This window comes from Acipenser ruthenus, chromosome 21 (assembly GCF_902713425.1).
Source record: "Acipenser ruthenus chromosome 21, fAciRut3.2 maternal haplotype, whole genome shotgun sequence".
NCBI lineage: Eukaryota > Metazoa > Chordata > Actinopteri > Acipenseriformes > Acipenseridae > Acipenser > Acipenser ruthenus.
Genome location: NC_081209.1, coordinates 26,391,708 through 26,407,520, shown reverse-complemented (window position 1 = coordinate 26,407,520; position 15,813 = coordinate 26,391,708). Strand labels below are relative to the sequence as shown.

General features: G+C 38.1%; 2 protein-coding genes across 3 annotated transcripts; one reads left to right on the top strand and one right to left on the bottom strand.

Moving 5' to 3' along the window:
- Nucleotides 1-520: 520 nt before the first annotated feature.
- On the bottom strand, nucleotides 521-7,140 carry LOC117428016 (protein Lines homolog 1-like). Its single transcript, XM_034901803.2, has 6 exons — nucleotides 6,140-7,140; nucleotides 5,418-5,507; nucleotides 3,796-3,937; nucleotides 2,844-3,449; nucleotides 1,865-2,051; nucleotides 521-1,553 (listed from the first exon to the last, which is right to left on the bottom strand). The coding sequence occupies exons 1-6, from the start codon at nucleotides 6,512-6,514 to the stop codon at nucleotides 725-727; spliced, it is 2,229 nt and encodes a 742-aa protein (XP_034757694.2). The 5' UTR covers nucleotides 6,515-7,140; the 3' UTR covers nucleotides 521-724.
- Nucleotides 7,141-7,271: 131 nt separating this feature from the next.
- LOC117427766 (ankyrin repeat and SOCS box protein 7) lies at nucleotides 7,272-14,858 on the top strand. 2 transcript variants are annotated; one of them, XM_058995332.1, is made up of 6 exons: nucleotides 7,272-7,691; nucleotides 7,786-7,889; nucleotides 8,490-8,596; nucleotides 9,477-9,740; nucleotides 10,715-11,320; nucleotides 14,116-14,858. In XM_058995332.1, the coding sequence occupies exons 4-6, from the start codon at nucleotides 9,530-9,532 to the stop codon at nucleotides 14,253-14,255; spliced, it is 957 nt and encodes a 318-aa protein (XP_058851315.1). In that variant the 5' UTR covers nucleotides 7,272-7,691; nucleotides 7,786-7,889; nucleotides 8,490-8,596; nucleotides 9,477-9,529; the 3' UTR covers nucleotides 14,256-14,858. The 2 variants fall into 2 exon arrangements, with proteins under 2 accessions (XP_058851315.1, XP_058851316.1); XM_058995333.1 differs by lacking the exons at nucleotides 7,272-7,691; nucleotides 7,786-7,889 and adding an exon at nucleotides 7,921-8,111.
- Nucleotides 14,859-15,813: the final 955 nt, after the last annotated feature.

Sequence of the window (15,813 nt, the reverse complement as noted above, 5' to 3'; positions counted from 1 at the left end):
CAACATCGCAGCTTTATCGATTTTTAAATCTGTGACACACTATTGTTTTAATAGCTGATAAAGTCCTTTCTAGATAGTAACCACACACCCCCCTCCGGAATGTTAAGCAGAGCTCCAGGACATGGCTGACCAAATGGTTCCACACCCCGAGGGGTTAAACCCTTTCATTACTACTGACCTGCATACATTTTAGTATAATATAACTAAATATTACATATATTGAATCCCTATCAATGTATAAATATAGAAAAAAAACATGCTTATATTTAGCTGTCCACATCATTTACATTGATGCTAGTAAATCTGCTATATAGGGAACCGATACTGCTGCTTTAGTACATAAAACAGAATCGATCAGAGTTTATATAAAAAAGGGGCAAAAAAGCTATTTAACGCTGTTAAACGTGTTACCTAGTGCTTAAAGAGTTAAGCTACAAAGGGCATCTAACATTTTTGTACTTTGTGTTTCTTTTTTTGTATTATGTTATCAAATTGTTTTTCATGGCAAAGAAAAAAGTGATTAATGAGAAAGCATGGATTTTTTATTTTGGTTTTAAATCAAATACAAAGGAGACTGTAGCTTCTGAATTTCCTTTGTGCTTAAGTTACATGATGCATTGCAAGCATGTTTAGGAAGACATATTACTCTTCCTGTGTAGGTGGTAGAACCACGCAACCTCCCGTAGACTCTTAGACACTCTTTCTTTGATTACTTCCAGATTTCTCACAACCGGTCATCAGTCAAACCACTCTTTGTCTCAATTTGTATCAAGAGTTTCAGAAGTGCTGTTGGATTGTAAGGAAACAGATTTCTTCTTTGCAATCTGGTTACAGCCTTTCTCAGTCCCATCAGACACATGATGGATTTGTTAAACATCCCACCAGAAGCCGTCAGACTGTCATACAACATATTGTCCCGAAGAGATGAATGCATCAGTATTCCCTGATCCCCTGTGACTTGACAATGCTTAGATAAGGTCTGGTCCTTATCTCCACTTTGACAAACAGAGTTCCCTATCTTAAAACTGTCGTCTTGCAGGCCTTCAGAACACTGCTTGCCGGTTGCTAAGCAAACTGGTTCCACCAGGTCGGATCCAGACTCATCCGAGCTCCCATAATCTACCAAGGGACCATCCGAATATTTTACATTACACTTGGTTTGGCTCTCAGGCGATTCAGATTCAAGAACATTTTCTGCTACAGGGAACACCAGCTGCCTGCATGCTTGATCATCTTGACTGATAGTCTTGGATCCACATGCATTCTCACCACAAGCTGCATTCTGTTCACCCGTCTCTGACGAGACCGAATCACAGTAATGGCAGGCAGTGCAGAAGTGCTCCCAGTCTTCCCTGACAAGTTTTAGATACTTGACAAAGTATTCCAGGAAGCACGTCTCAGTGGAAATCAGGAAGTCGAGGAGGACAGTGTGGTCAAACGCTACACTGCTGAGGAATAAGAAGAACATGCAGTGCGGGTTACAGCCGTTTTCATGGGTCAGCTGGGTCAAGCTTCCTGTACTGTCAACGCCATCACTGATGATACCACTCAATCTGCAAGAAGCACAAGAGATTAAACATTCATGCTACGCATATATTACATTTAATAAAATGCCTGCTGTGTATTTGTCACTCATTTATCTTATTGGCCGGGAAGCATTTTAGGAATTAATTATTGTGAATTCTTGCTTCGATATGAGGCTCACTACTGACTGCATGTTACCATTTTTGGAGAATTGGTGTTTGTGAGAACAGTGGAAAGTGATACGACTTTGGCTTATTGATGACATCCAACATAAACCAGGGTCAAATGTACTCAATAATTAGGAAAACAAAAAGCTCCTAAACTGTCCAGTAAAACCTACCTTCTAAAATGCAGATGCAATATCAGCAATGCCTTTGCTGCCTCTATCATATCATCATCCTGCTCCATGAATATCACAGAGACCCAAGCGCAGGGGTGCAGGAGATGCTGGGACACTGAAGCAGATTTGAGATGCTTCTTCAGGAAAAGCTTCAGAAGACACAGATAGCTCAGTAAATCAGCGACACCTGCAGTACACAAAACAATTTCAAGAAATCAAACCCGTCATAAATCCGTTTCCACCCGAGTAACTGAAGCAATGAGAAGACAGAACATAAACAAATGTGGTTTACATTTCCGTAACGCAGCTGTACAAAAGCAGTGGTATGTGCAGGCTGCTTTTTAACGGCAAATGATATTTCACAACAGTAATATAATACACATCAGAAAATATTTATATTAGAACAAACAGTAGTAAACTGAAACTGTAGCTTCAGTTTGTATGTGTCACATCATCTATATTTCAAAATTAGAGAACTGTCCAAGACGAACCGTATTTAATGTCCTTTGATAGCACTAGGAGAAAGCCTTTTCTGACACTTTCACTGTCTCTCTAGTTTCCTGCCTTCTGCAGCTTTAAATCACTGGTTAATAGCATTTCTACATAATTGGCTCTGGTTATAACGATTTATTAATTATACTTTAATCCAACCCAACATCAAATACAGAATTCAATATATCTCCTACAGATTTGAAAATTAGCTTTTCTTAGGTATGACTGCCCTCTTGCTGCATACAAAGGGAATAACTGAGGACTCAATTCAATTAACTTTTTCTGAACTAGTAGAAGAATATTCATTAAAATAAGCTCTCATCACTACGGGTAGAACAAATGGTGATTTATTTTTTAGAACAGTTTTTAAAGTTAAAAAACAAAATGTTTAAGACAAAATCGACAAAATAAAACTTGTAAATTGTCATGCAACAGCAGCAATAAATGTACGGGGAATGAAAACTCTGTACAAACTGGTAGAAATTACCTTCTTCTGTAGTTGAATTCTGGACTTTATATTCCAATGACTTTATTAAAATGAGGCTTGCTGCTCTTAACATCACCAAATCGGGTCCGCCTTCTACATTACTGTTACCTAGCACCTCTGTGCCTCCAAAAAAGCTGGGCTTTGGACTCACTGGAATATCTTGAAGCCAACCTGCATGTACAGATTGCAGCACACTATTCGCCAGGGCCAACATGTCACTTTTCAAATTGCCATCATGTTTTAGGGAGGAGTCCCCCTCTCCTTTAAAGAAATCTTCACCAGCTTTCTGGAGCAGGCACCTTTTAAAAAGGGCAAGCAGTTTCTTTTTCACTAAATAATGAACAGGGGAGGAAACCATCCGTAAAGCCAAGACAGCCTGTTGGAACAAGAGTCTCTGAACAGGGAAACAAATCCTCAGTTTTGTTCTGGCAGCAACAAAAACTTCAAGTAAATCAATGAAAGAGACTAGATTGGTTGTGACATTATCTCCTTCTTTGGTGTATGTTGAAGGCTCTTGATTCATACCACTCGGAGATAGTGAAAACATGGTAGCATACAAGGCATTAAATGCAGGGTCAAATGAGGTGAAAAGATTCTCCAAGATTTCTGTAAAACAAACAATATGCGATAGAGATAGTTAACTTTAATGCAAGTTAAATTGTCTTTAAAAGATTTAAATATACTGTTTAATTCTATACAATGCATAAGTCAAATAATTCTAAAGCTATTTCTAATTAACTAGATTTAACATTCATCCAAATTATTTTACAATATGTTAATCAGGTAATTAAACATTCACATCTAATTCACAAACTAATTTCTGTCCTAACTAATATAAATGACATCTGAAAAGTTAATGATGAGAATAATCTTCAGAACATAAATGTTAACTGAAGCCTTTTAATTCAATTCATTTACAGCGTATGATAATACTCTTATGAAGCTGCCATACCTGTTTTACGTTGAAATGTTCCTTTAAAAACTCCTTTTACCACAGCTGTAAGAGACCATAAACATCCATTCATCGCACTGCTGTCGGGACGCTCTCCAAATGCCTGGCAACACATCTTCTGCCAGACTTCATTTAACGTGTCCTATCAAAACAAAAAACATATATACGTTGAGCTATACAGAAAGAGTGAATGAGAGAGAGAATATGATAATGGTTCTTAAATAAGAAAAATGGACAGCTATGACAACAATGAGTAAGGTACCCTTAACCAAAGGCAAGCAAATCGCTTTGCTGCGTTTCAACACATCTTCATTCTGAGGGGGTTCATCCACAAAAGTGACTAATAGGTGAAGAAGAGGGGGAGCCCTATAATCAGGAGCTCACTGGTTTGAGTGAAGAACAGGAGGAGTCCTATAATCAGGAGCTCACTGGTTTGAGTTGCCAATCTTGGATGCTCTGGTCTTTGGGTTAGGGTACGTTTAGGTACCCAACAATTCCACGTGTAGACGAGCCAGGCTTGGCTCCCCAGGGTTCAGTAGCTTGGAAACATTCTTGCTTAGGTTTGGTTTGGTGAAAAATGCAAACTGGCTTAGCAGCAGGAAAGGAAATCGCATCTGATCCTTAGTCCTCCTGACTGATGAGTGTGCTGCATTGGTGACATTCAACTGGGTAAGTACAAATGTGATATATGAAGTACATGCATTATATAAAGATTACCTGCTGCAAATTCTGATCTATATTACAAATGTATATTTAGCCTTTTGATATTAGCGTGCCTCAGGGGTAAACAGTACTGCAACCCCCCTGCTCCCCCCCAAAGATACAACTCAATATTTTTCTATTATGATGACATGCATGAAATGGAAAATGTTAACAGCATTGCCAATTTTGATATCTGAGTTTCAAAAGGGTTTTGTTTTCTTTTCTCATTCAATTACACCTACAGCTTTATTAATGTTAGCACAGCCGAGGAGATGCAGAAATCTTGATTTAATTCAATATGTGTTATAAATTCTCCCGAAGCCTAAAGCAGGTCTTGTTTTTTATTTATTTATTTTTTTTGGTTATTGTTAATTTGAACGCAGTTTAATAATCTTGAATAACACATAATCAGCTATTTGGTAGCTTTATGGCTGCTGATCACATGTTCCAATTAACTTTTACGGCACAAATCACAAAGGAGAAACTTCTCCCAGTAGTTTTAGTTACTTGCTTAATGTTTCACAGTGCTGTAATTGTTAAACAAAACAATATTTGCGTAATTGCAATCAGAACCACATTATATATATATATATATATATATATATATATATATATATATATATATATATATATATATATATATATATATATATATAAAATGTTGCAATTCTATTTTATCAAATATAAAGGCTAGATTCTCAAAGCTTCTTAATCCAAACCATTAAAAGCTTACTTTTCCCCCCAAAACAGAGGCAAGCAAAAATGAAATAGGAAACTGAATGATTGTCTGGAGGTTGTGATTTTCTGTTTACTACTTCTCACGGGTCACAAGACATTGTATATGTTGTGACTTAAATAAAATGTCATATAAAAAAGACAAATGCAGTAATAGGTTTTCTTGTTAGCACAGTACTACTCACAGTGATGGTAATCTGAAAGAGCACAAGTGAAGACACACATTTCACAGCCAAGTGGGATAATAACTTGTCCTGGTCCCCAAACAAAGAAATCTAAGGAGATATAAAAACATATATGGTTGACAAATCTTAAAAGTGTGAGAAACAAAACAAAATGGATAAACAGGTTCAGTTCAGGGCCCTCTTTACTGGGGGTCGGGGGGTCTTTAGACCCCGAAACTAAATCACCAATTAGCCTATCCAAATTCTAGTGCTGAGCCATTCATTTTTGTCCATCAGACATCATCAGGTTATACTTTGTAGTGTCCAGCAAGTGGTAGAAGTAATCAGTATTGTAGCAATACAATCCGGTAGAAATAAACACCATTACTCCAAATATTCTTTTTTTTTTTTTTTTTTTTTTTTTTTTTGGTTAATAAGGACTGTATCGGTCTAAATTCTGCACAGGTGCAAGATTCTTTACCGTGCCTACCTATTTTTATAAATTGACTTAACGATAACTGTAACATCACCGCCACCAGCAGTTGACGAAGTTCTACTACAGCACAAGTATAACAGTCAAATGAAACACACCACACAATGCACACATTGCTGTATTCCACAAGCTTGCAACATATCAAAAATATGTTGATTATATATATATATATATATATATATATATATATATATATATATATATATATATATATATATATATAACATAAATACACAATATACAAACTCACTAGTTGTGACACAAGGTCCATTTCCTCCAGTAGCACTCTGAGAATTCCCATGCAGTCCTCATCATGCACCCCTCTGCTTGGAGAGTGCACGTGGGAGCTCATCATTTCAATCAGACTGAGCTGAAGACACGCCGTTTCCTTCTGTCGGTCATTGTAACTGTGTCTCTTCACTAAAGCGGCTGGACATCTCAAAGACGACATGTTATCCAAATCACAGCTTTCATCACGCTCACTTCTGCTGCTGGCCTCATGCATGTCTTCAGAGGTCATAAACGGGCAAATGATCGCTACTACCTCGTGGTGCCCTTTATTCAGTGGTGCTCCCGATAGCAACCCCTTGTATATGTCCTGCAGGACTATATGTCTCTGATCCATTTTTTAATATCTAACAATTATCTCCACCCACCACCACCAATTAGTCCATGACCTCTGTGACCTGCCCTTTAAAATCTCGATGAGAGATTTCTTCAACAAAACTCCAAACCTAGTGCAGGAGTAACACACTAAGGAACTAATTTATTTTCCATTGAAAAAAAATCACAACACAAGCTGTATTTACAGTACTCAATTTGATACATCACATTTAGACTTAACTTTTGCGGTTAACAAAAATAGAGTGAGCAATCATAACAATACTGTGAAGGAGAAAATTAAAATAACAAGCAGATACCAGTTTTAAATGCTCCAAACAATGATAAACTATCAGTGATACACACTACCTCCGAAAACGTGTTGCACAGAATAAAACAAATCCTGGGGCATAAACGCACGCTTTGTGCACGTAAACATGGGAACACTTAGAACTTGGGGGTTTTAGCAACGTTCAAAATATTCTAAATTGTGGAAACACTGAACAAAAAATGCTAAAAACGAAGAGCCCCACTCACGACTCACGCTTGTTTGTATTTATGTACGGTAATCGCTCCCATTCAGCCTGCCCCGTTCATATGCGCAGTCTACTATGGGAGTTGTAGTTCAGTTTAATATATATATATTTTAAAGGGTGTAAAACTCAATTAACCAGAACTCATCGCGCTGTCGGAGCAGTCTCAGAAAAGCCGTTTGCTCGGAGGAGGAGGCTGTCAAAGCTCTTCTATATAGAATATATATTGAAGCTGCTTACCGATACCGGAAAGGCGCCAAAAGGGCGAGACGATGCGCCCACAAAAGCCAATCAGAAAAGACCTTACTGAAGCTAGGGGAGGACCGAAAACCATCGACACAAAAACGGTCGTGATTCCGCAGACTTCCTCTATCTTTGCAGCAGTTTATGCTCTTGACATACGACAGCAGGAACACCCCTGTTGCTGCAAGCTGATTGGCTGAGATCTGATAGCTCCTTCCCAGTAACCCACAGTATTGGGGGTTGGTTCAGCAAAGTGTACACAAATGTAATCAGTTATTTATATTCTTCGTTATCAATCAGTTATCGACTCCATTGAAGAATACATCAACTTTAAGCCAGCGGTGTTTGTAAATATGCGCGCCGGTGTTTTGATTTGATTCTTCAAAACATCAGAAACAAAACTCTCAGATTGAGTGTTGGGGAAAGGTAAAGTCGAGTAGTGCTTCGATCGTGTGTTTTCTTTTGTCTTTTTATCATATGTACAGTCTTGAATATGATTTTACATTGTCTCGCCCACCAGGACGTGTTTTCGAATGTGTGGGGATTTCAAACAACTGGGCAGATTCAACGGAAGTCTGAAAAAACTCAAAAAGTGAGAGATCTCGGGTAGTGTACTAACTAGAGGTACGGTAATACTCCATTGTCTTATGTGGTGGCCCTTTCTGCATAGTGTAAACTGTATTGTATTTTTTGTTCACAAAATAATTATTTCTCATAGTTATAAACACTTGTTCTGTTAAACCTGGCCTGTACAATGTGACTGCATTGTGTAATTTTTTCCGGTGCTGTGAAGCTGGCACGGTAGTACCGCTGGTAATGGAATGGAAAACGCTAGACTTAATTCGGGTAGGATTTGCAATTGAAATTCATTTTCCGTAATCAATACTTTCACCATACCTGCTCATTTAATTTAGAAACACAAAGCTGATGCTGGTCCATAGGGCCAGATGTATAACGGATAGTCTCATCTTTTTTAAATATGTATTTTCTTTCCAAGTAATCTGGCAAAATAATCAAAACATTATAACAAATCCACAACCACTGGTACAAGTCTATGCATCTTTAGGTATGCAAAACACAATTGATATTTTCCCTTGTTTTGTTTAGTTACGATGTATTTGGAGACAAACTAATGTTTCATGGAATGCTAGTTCAGAACTTGCCATGATAAACTGGTACATATTGAAAAACAAAGCACTTTGTTATGCCTTTTTATATTTTCAGGTTCATGTAGAGATCATCTTGAATAATGTGTGCTTGTGAAAAAGGATTCATTATGTGTGAAATGTTGAGCAAGGATTGGGTCACACATGAAGAAAGTTGAAGTAAAGGTAATGTCACTGAAATTGTACAAGTTAAAGGAATGCTAAGCAGTGCTTGAATTCGTTCTCTTATCTCCTATACATTCAGTTATCACTAGTTCCTCTTTTATTGTGCTAGTAATCATTTGGTTCTTAACTCATTTAGGATATGCAAAACAAAGCCATAGATGAATGCCAGAATCCTTGTCCCTTTGCTGGTCACATGGCTTAGCTACAGTTAGAGTAAGCTTGAACTAGAACACATCAAATAAGTAGGTACCAGCAGCATCATCTGTAGCATTGCATTTAAACTATTACGGAGCCCAACATAGTGTATATAAACCAGATAAAGAACCAAAAGACAGCACAAGAGAAGCAAGACCAGGATCGTGCCCATTAGAAGTAAGAAAAGGAGTGAGTTGTGTCTCTGTTCTCAGTGAAGTGTTCTTTCTACTGAGTGAGTTTTGACAAAACCACTGATTGTGCACCTTGCACTCACACTAACTGTATGTCTGTCTGTGAATTCTTTTTTTGTTTAGTGGTTACATTCATTTGTCAGGAAAGCACCTTGCACACCTGTTTCAGATAAAGATTCTGTTTGGCGAATTTGAAGCAATCAATACCATTCTCTATCTTCATTTATTCATAACGATGCAGATAGCACAGCTGTATTAGTGGCAGTACCGTTCATATACGCCAGTAGGTTAGTACAATTCTTTCAAGCCACTGTGTCCAAAGTCTCCGAAAATTGAACTGAAGGCAGGTGTAAGCTTTCCAACTGTTATATACGCATTCGGCGTATATTTCTCTAACCACACTGAAATACCGAGCATTCTGCTCTGCATACTTAATGTTGTGCTCAGCACAGTACCATAGACTCTGAGATGCTAACGGTTCTGTCCTTGTTTAGTCAAAAGAAAAGCTGCGTGTCCTGATGACTCTCCCTTAACAAGAGCTACCAGGATGCTAAATCATCACTGTCGAAGGAACCCGGAGCTGCAAGAGGAACTGCAAATTCAGGCCGCTGTTGCAGCAGGGGATGTTCATACCGTGCGCAAAATGCTGGAACAGGGGTACTCCCCGAATGGCCGTGATGCCAATGGGTGGACCTTGCTTCACTTTTCAGCAGCAAGAGGCAAGGAGAGATGTGTCCGAGTCTTTCTGGAACATGGAGGTGGGAAAGTGGTGGCATTACACTATGTTGGGAGAGGGGGACATATTTTGGTTTGTGTATATTTTGACTAGCTAAGCTTAGAATTTCATGAACTCTCCTCAGATGTTTGGTCATTAATACAACTATATTAATACACTTTGTGTCCTACTAATCTGGATCTCCAGCACAGTACACAAGTATGGTTAGGTAGGTGTACTGTGTTGCAACTATTTTTCCAGAAGATGGCAGCACATCTCCAGTTAAACTTTTTTTTTGTGTTTTGTTTCATGAACTGTAATCTGCTTATTACGTTCAGAATTATGAAAATACATTTACACACATGGGATGAATTTACAAAGAGGGAATGTTTTTTTTTCTTTTTTGATTAATAGAAGCAATCTCATGCACCTATCTCTGGATGTGGGGCAGGAACGGTGAAATTGGAAGTAATAATTTCCAGGACATAGCCTTGATTTGTTGCTGTTGACTAACATGTCTACATGGTCTTTTATAACTTTAAAATAATGTGCCCTTGCTTTATGCTATCTGCAATGACATATTATAAATCCCCTTTCTCTTAAAATTATTTTACATGTATACATGTGTTCCAGCATTTTTCAAACAAAATATGGATCTCATACATGATTATAGATTATATTTACCTTCTAATAATACATACATTTCCTCTGTTCTGGATGACATTATGATGTTTGACAATCTTTGAATACAAATTGATTTCCAGCAGTTGTACAAGGCACTCTGAGGTAAACAGACCTGACGCTATTTTGCTGCTGTAACTAAGTCATCATTTCTGAAAGGGAATAACTTGACTCCACCCAACTCTATTTTAATTGAGGGGACAATCTGTACAAGTAGAGGACATTATCTCTACTTGTTTTTTTCTTAACATGCAGTGCAGTCAGTCTTAATTACTTTCCTACCCACAGAAAGAAGGTAAAAATCCTGTTTTCTTCTCATCCCCCTCTCTTTTTTAGCTGATCCCACAGTAAAAGACTTAATTGGTGGCTTCACAGCCCTGCATTACGCCGCCATGCATGGCCGGGCTCGGATTGCACGCTTGATGTTGGAGTCTGATTACCGAAGTGACATTATCAATGCCAAGAGCAATGACGGCTGGACTCCCCTCCATGTGGCAGCACACTACGGCAGGGACTCGTTTGTCAAGCTCCTGCTTGAGTTCAAGGCTGAGGTGGATCCGCTCAGTGATAAAGGCACCACCCCACTTCAGCTGGCCATTATCAGGGAGCGCTCCAGCTGCGTGAAAATCCTTTTGGACCACAACGCTAACATTGACATCCAAAATGGCTTCCTGCTGCGCTACGCTGTGATCAAAGGCAACCACTCATATTGCCGCATGTTCCTCCAGAGAGGGGCTGACACCAACCTGGGCCGCCTGGAGGACGGGCAGACGCCTCTGCATTTGTCTGCTCTGCGGGACGATGTGCTCTGTGCTCGGATGTTGCACACCTATGGCGCAGATACAACTACCAGAAACTATGAGGGACAGACCCCACTGGCGGTGTCTGGGAGCATGTCTGGAGCTAGCCGGCCATGTCTTGATTTCCTGCAAGAAGTCACAAGTATGTTTCCTTTTAATATGTTTGTCTTTTTAGATTGAGCCACTTCTGCCATCTCATTCCAAAGACACCTGGTTGTTGATGACTAACTTGTATTTCCATTATCTGAACGGTGAACAGACTAACGGGTGGTCTTCTGGTGCATGAGCAGTATTATTCAAGGTTGATCAATGTTAAGAATTTAAATTGCATGTAACATGTCATTACACCTGCAGGCCCCAGAGGGCAGTGTTGATACTCAAACTGCTAAAGAAATTCAATGTTATCATTATTTTTTATAAATATTGATACCTGGAGGGGTTGTATTCTGGTGTAAAATTATACTTAAATACACAAAACTGTGATATGCCAGTGCAGTGACAACTGGGCTAGTTTTGTTTAAGAAGAAGAGAATAAAAAGATCAAAAGTCTGTCCCAGTGTGGGATGATATTAAAGAATAAAAAAAAAATATATATTATATATACATACTGTATATATTTAAGCAGCTTGTATATTATCGTGGGATAGTCTGTCCCGCTCAATCCTATGGTTCTAATTTACTTGCATTATAATGTGGGGTACGAAAATGAGACAACAAAAACTGCATTACAGTACAAAAGGTCTAAGGATTTATTTAACACAATACCTGCATACCTTTCTGTCCGCTGCACTTTGATATCAAAATATCAAAGAGATTTGTCGCCGGCTGCAGTGTTAAATCAAACCTATTTAATCATGAAAGACATGGCGTTGTGCCCAACATCAGTGTGATAAGGTTTCAGCTAGGTTATTGATTACATTTACAAACAAATAAACAGCAGGATAGATGCCAGTTAAAACGTGTAGTGGTGTAATGAGTACAGTGTGTGTTATGCGGTCACTGGATTTGGGATGGAACACCTGCTCCTGAGGGAGATACCAGAGAGGCTTTGTTTGATCTGGCTTTCCCATAAAAAGCTAAGCAGTTAAGTGACATAAGACAGAAACACGCAGATCCCCAGAAGTATGCTTCTGTTGTGGTTTATCCAGATGGGCTTGCTTTGAGTGTGTGCTGAACCAGAGTAAGCAGGAGACCTCATTGGGATTTGGCCGATACATTTCTGAGCATTAAATATACAGTCGGTTCCTGTAAACTACACCATTTATTCAGCAAATGTAATATCCGTGATCAAAAGTGTTGCTGGGAGGAGTACAGGGAATGTTAGATTTTTGCTGGTCAATTAATGAGTAAGTAACTTGGCAGGAACCCAATCCCAGCTTTAAAAAATGAATCCCTGGAAACTGAAAGCATGCTGATAACATAATCGCTAGGATATAAATACAGCTGTGAAAAGATGCCGAATTTACTTGAGGTACAAATATTAAACGCTACTGTACTGTGTAAAACGTTCATACTGTCGCCTCACTGCCACTGTTTCAGTGTGTGTGCTTTTTTTCTCACTGTGACCTGACAGCCCTGGGTACTGGATGTTCTTTTCCCGTTCCAGAATACAGAAGCTTTTTCGTTGTTCTTGTCAGACGGTTCTCGTCTGTGTTCTCTGAGATTGTGCGCAGTGGATTGGAACAGTTATTTTTGGTTTCAAAGATGTTATAGTAGCGAGCCTTCAACAATCTTTCGACTGTGTTGTTCCATTGTGTGTATTGAACAGGTGTAGTTCAAAAAGCTACACAGTTTAAATACCTGCAGGATTTATTTTAACCCCAGGACTGGCCATTCTTATCATTTGTACACGGCTTGAGGTCTGGGATTAAAAAAGAAATTTCGACGTGGTTGATGTGTCTATTATTTGAGGGTTTTTAAACCAAGTCAAAGGTTTGGTTCAGGGCAGGCTTTAATCCCATATTTATTCAGAAGCAATCAGGAATAAGTAAGTTCTGTAGACACCAGCATCTGTTAAATGGGCAGCTGCTTAAGCAAGCAAGGAATTTACGGGCATGACCTCAGACTTAAGCAAGCAGTTCCATTAAATGGGGGCCAGAAGTTTGGAAAATCCCTTTGTTTCCTTACTAATGTACACCTCATCAGGAAATGTTATTAACCTTTTACTATGTGGTGTTCCTGACCGCACCCACAGATTTGCTCTAATGGGAAACCTCATTCTCTCGGATTCCTAGCCAGTGTACAGACTGCTCAGCAGCCAGTAGTGGACTGTTTTTGTTTCTCCAATCTTATTTATGTATTTATTTCCCAGACAGCTTGAAGATTAAGTAGCAGGGTTCCAAAAAATATAGCGTTCCTCGTCCCCACGTGTTGCTACAACTGTTTAAATAACGTGCCTGTCATTTTTATTTTCATTGTTAACATCCTGACAGCTCTTTACTTTTACAACTTTAAAAGTCTGTTTCAAAGCTCTTTTCAAAATGGCCGCTCTAGTGCACTGATAGTGTCAGGATTATTGCCCACATTGTTAAACAGGTAACACAGCAATAACGATCCATGATGTGGTACGGAACAGAAAAGCCAGAGCACTTGTTATGTTTTTTTCATTTTTTGTATCGCTCTTCCTGCAGTGATTTAGAGAAAAGATCTCAAACCCCAGTGCACTGCAGCGGCCATTTTGAAAAAAGCTTTGAAATAGACTTTTAAAGGTTTAAGTGTAAAAAGTTGTCAGGATGGAAAATTAAAAATTACTGGAACATTATTTAAACAGTTGTAGCAAATCGTGGGGACGTATAACGTTTTTAATTATTTTATTTTTTTGAGGAGAGTGAAATGTTTTATGTGAAGCATGTGTGTACTGTATGATTGCAGTATGGAAAAATACTGGTAAATACTTCATTAGTACTAATCCCGTGCTTTTCTCTCTTATCGTTTCAGGGCAGCCCAGAAATTTGCAGGACCTGTGCCGAATAAAAATCCGACAGTGTATAGGACTTCAAAATTTAAAATTACTTGAGGACTTGCCTATTGCCAAGGTCATGAAAGACTATTTAAAACACAAGTTTGACAATATCTGAGACCTGCAGAATACTACTATTGCCACACAAGGCTGTTGCCTTCATCACAGTATATCCTATGCAATTACTGATTTTCAAAAAGAAAATTCAGAGCACGGGTATACCGTTTTTATATCAAATGCAAAAAATAAAATAATAATACAGTCTTAACATTGTTTTTGCACCCTAGGTTTACAGAAAATAAGCTTTATATATAACAACAAAAACTTTTGTATGAAGGTATTCTCGTTTTTTTAGCAAATGTTTTGAGTAAAGTGTACAAACAAACAAAAAGTCTAGCTGGCTTATAAATGCAAAAGAAAAGTGAATTACTAATGTATCCTAAACTGTATAAAATACGCTCTTAATATTAGAAAATGGTAAATTGTTCTTATTGCTGGCATTTAATATTTAATTATAAATTCAATTCAGTTTTATTATCTTAATTGTGAGTGAAACATAAGGATGTAATTTCACTGATCGTTCTGTTTTAAAACACTTGTTTTTTTTTTTGTTTTTTTTCCTATTAACACCTCAACTGTTGCATTAGAATTTCGGTAAATTGGCAAACCAGACATTTCAATATTAAACCAGGAGGCTGTTCAAGGGAATTTCACAACACAACCAGAAGTCTCATCGATTACTTTATTAAATAATCTATGGTGAAAGTAGGAGAATTTAAAATGTGTATGACAACGCTTTGTCAGTGATCCAGATATCAAAACAATGTGGAATCAGGCTGTGCAGCAAACATGATCACCTGTCTACACGCTTCAGAATCCTATCAAATATTATGTTCCAAGACACTTAAGAGTTTTGTATTTGGGACTTCAGAACATTCGTTTTATATGGTTATTTGGTAAGCCTAGTATTCATTGAAATACTTCATATTCAGAAAATGATGTGTGCTCCTTCTAAGTTTGAAATTGTTAGAGAACCATCAGTGTTCGGAGAGTATGCATTTTAAGGAAGTGATATTAGTCCTGTCATTAGCCCCAGACTTCAAATTGTAACCATGCAGTCACATATTATTCCAAGAACAAAAATAGGTTTGGACTCGCACGTCTAGTGTCCACTCCCAATGCAGGGATAACAAGTTTCAACAGATACAGTTCAGAATTATATTTGAGGATCAGCAGCAAGCAAGAAAGCCCAGGGTACAAATGGATCAGCTGTGCTTGTGTGAAAACGGTATATATTATCAAAAGCAGGGAAGCAACTGGATTCAAACATTGCTAATCATCATTAGCAATCAACCAACTTATTTACTTTATACAGTTTAGAATTTTTTTTTTTTTAATTGTTTATCAGTTTCGGTTTCCATGTATAGAGAAGACTTTGTTCCATAAAAAAAGGATTCCTGTAAATATTTGTTTTATAAATGTACAGCAGATATTTTTTTAAGATTATTTAAATGCTACCGTTCTCAACTATTATCAAAGTGTAGGGAAACAATGTTTGAAAGGTCTTGTGCTCGTTCTCATGTGGCTTGTTTTGTGTCTGTTTTCACCTTGCGGAGGTCTTTGAAGTGGTAGAAACTATTGTGTGCCAATGGGAATGAATGAGAAGTCATTCTGAT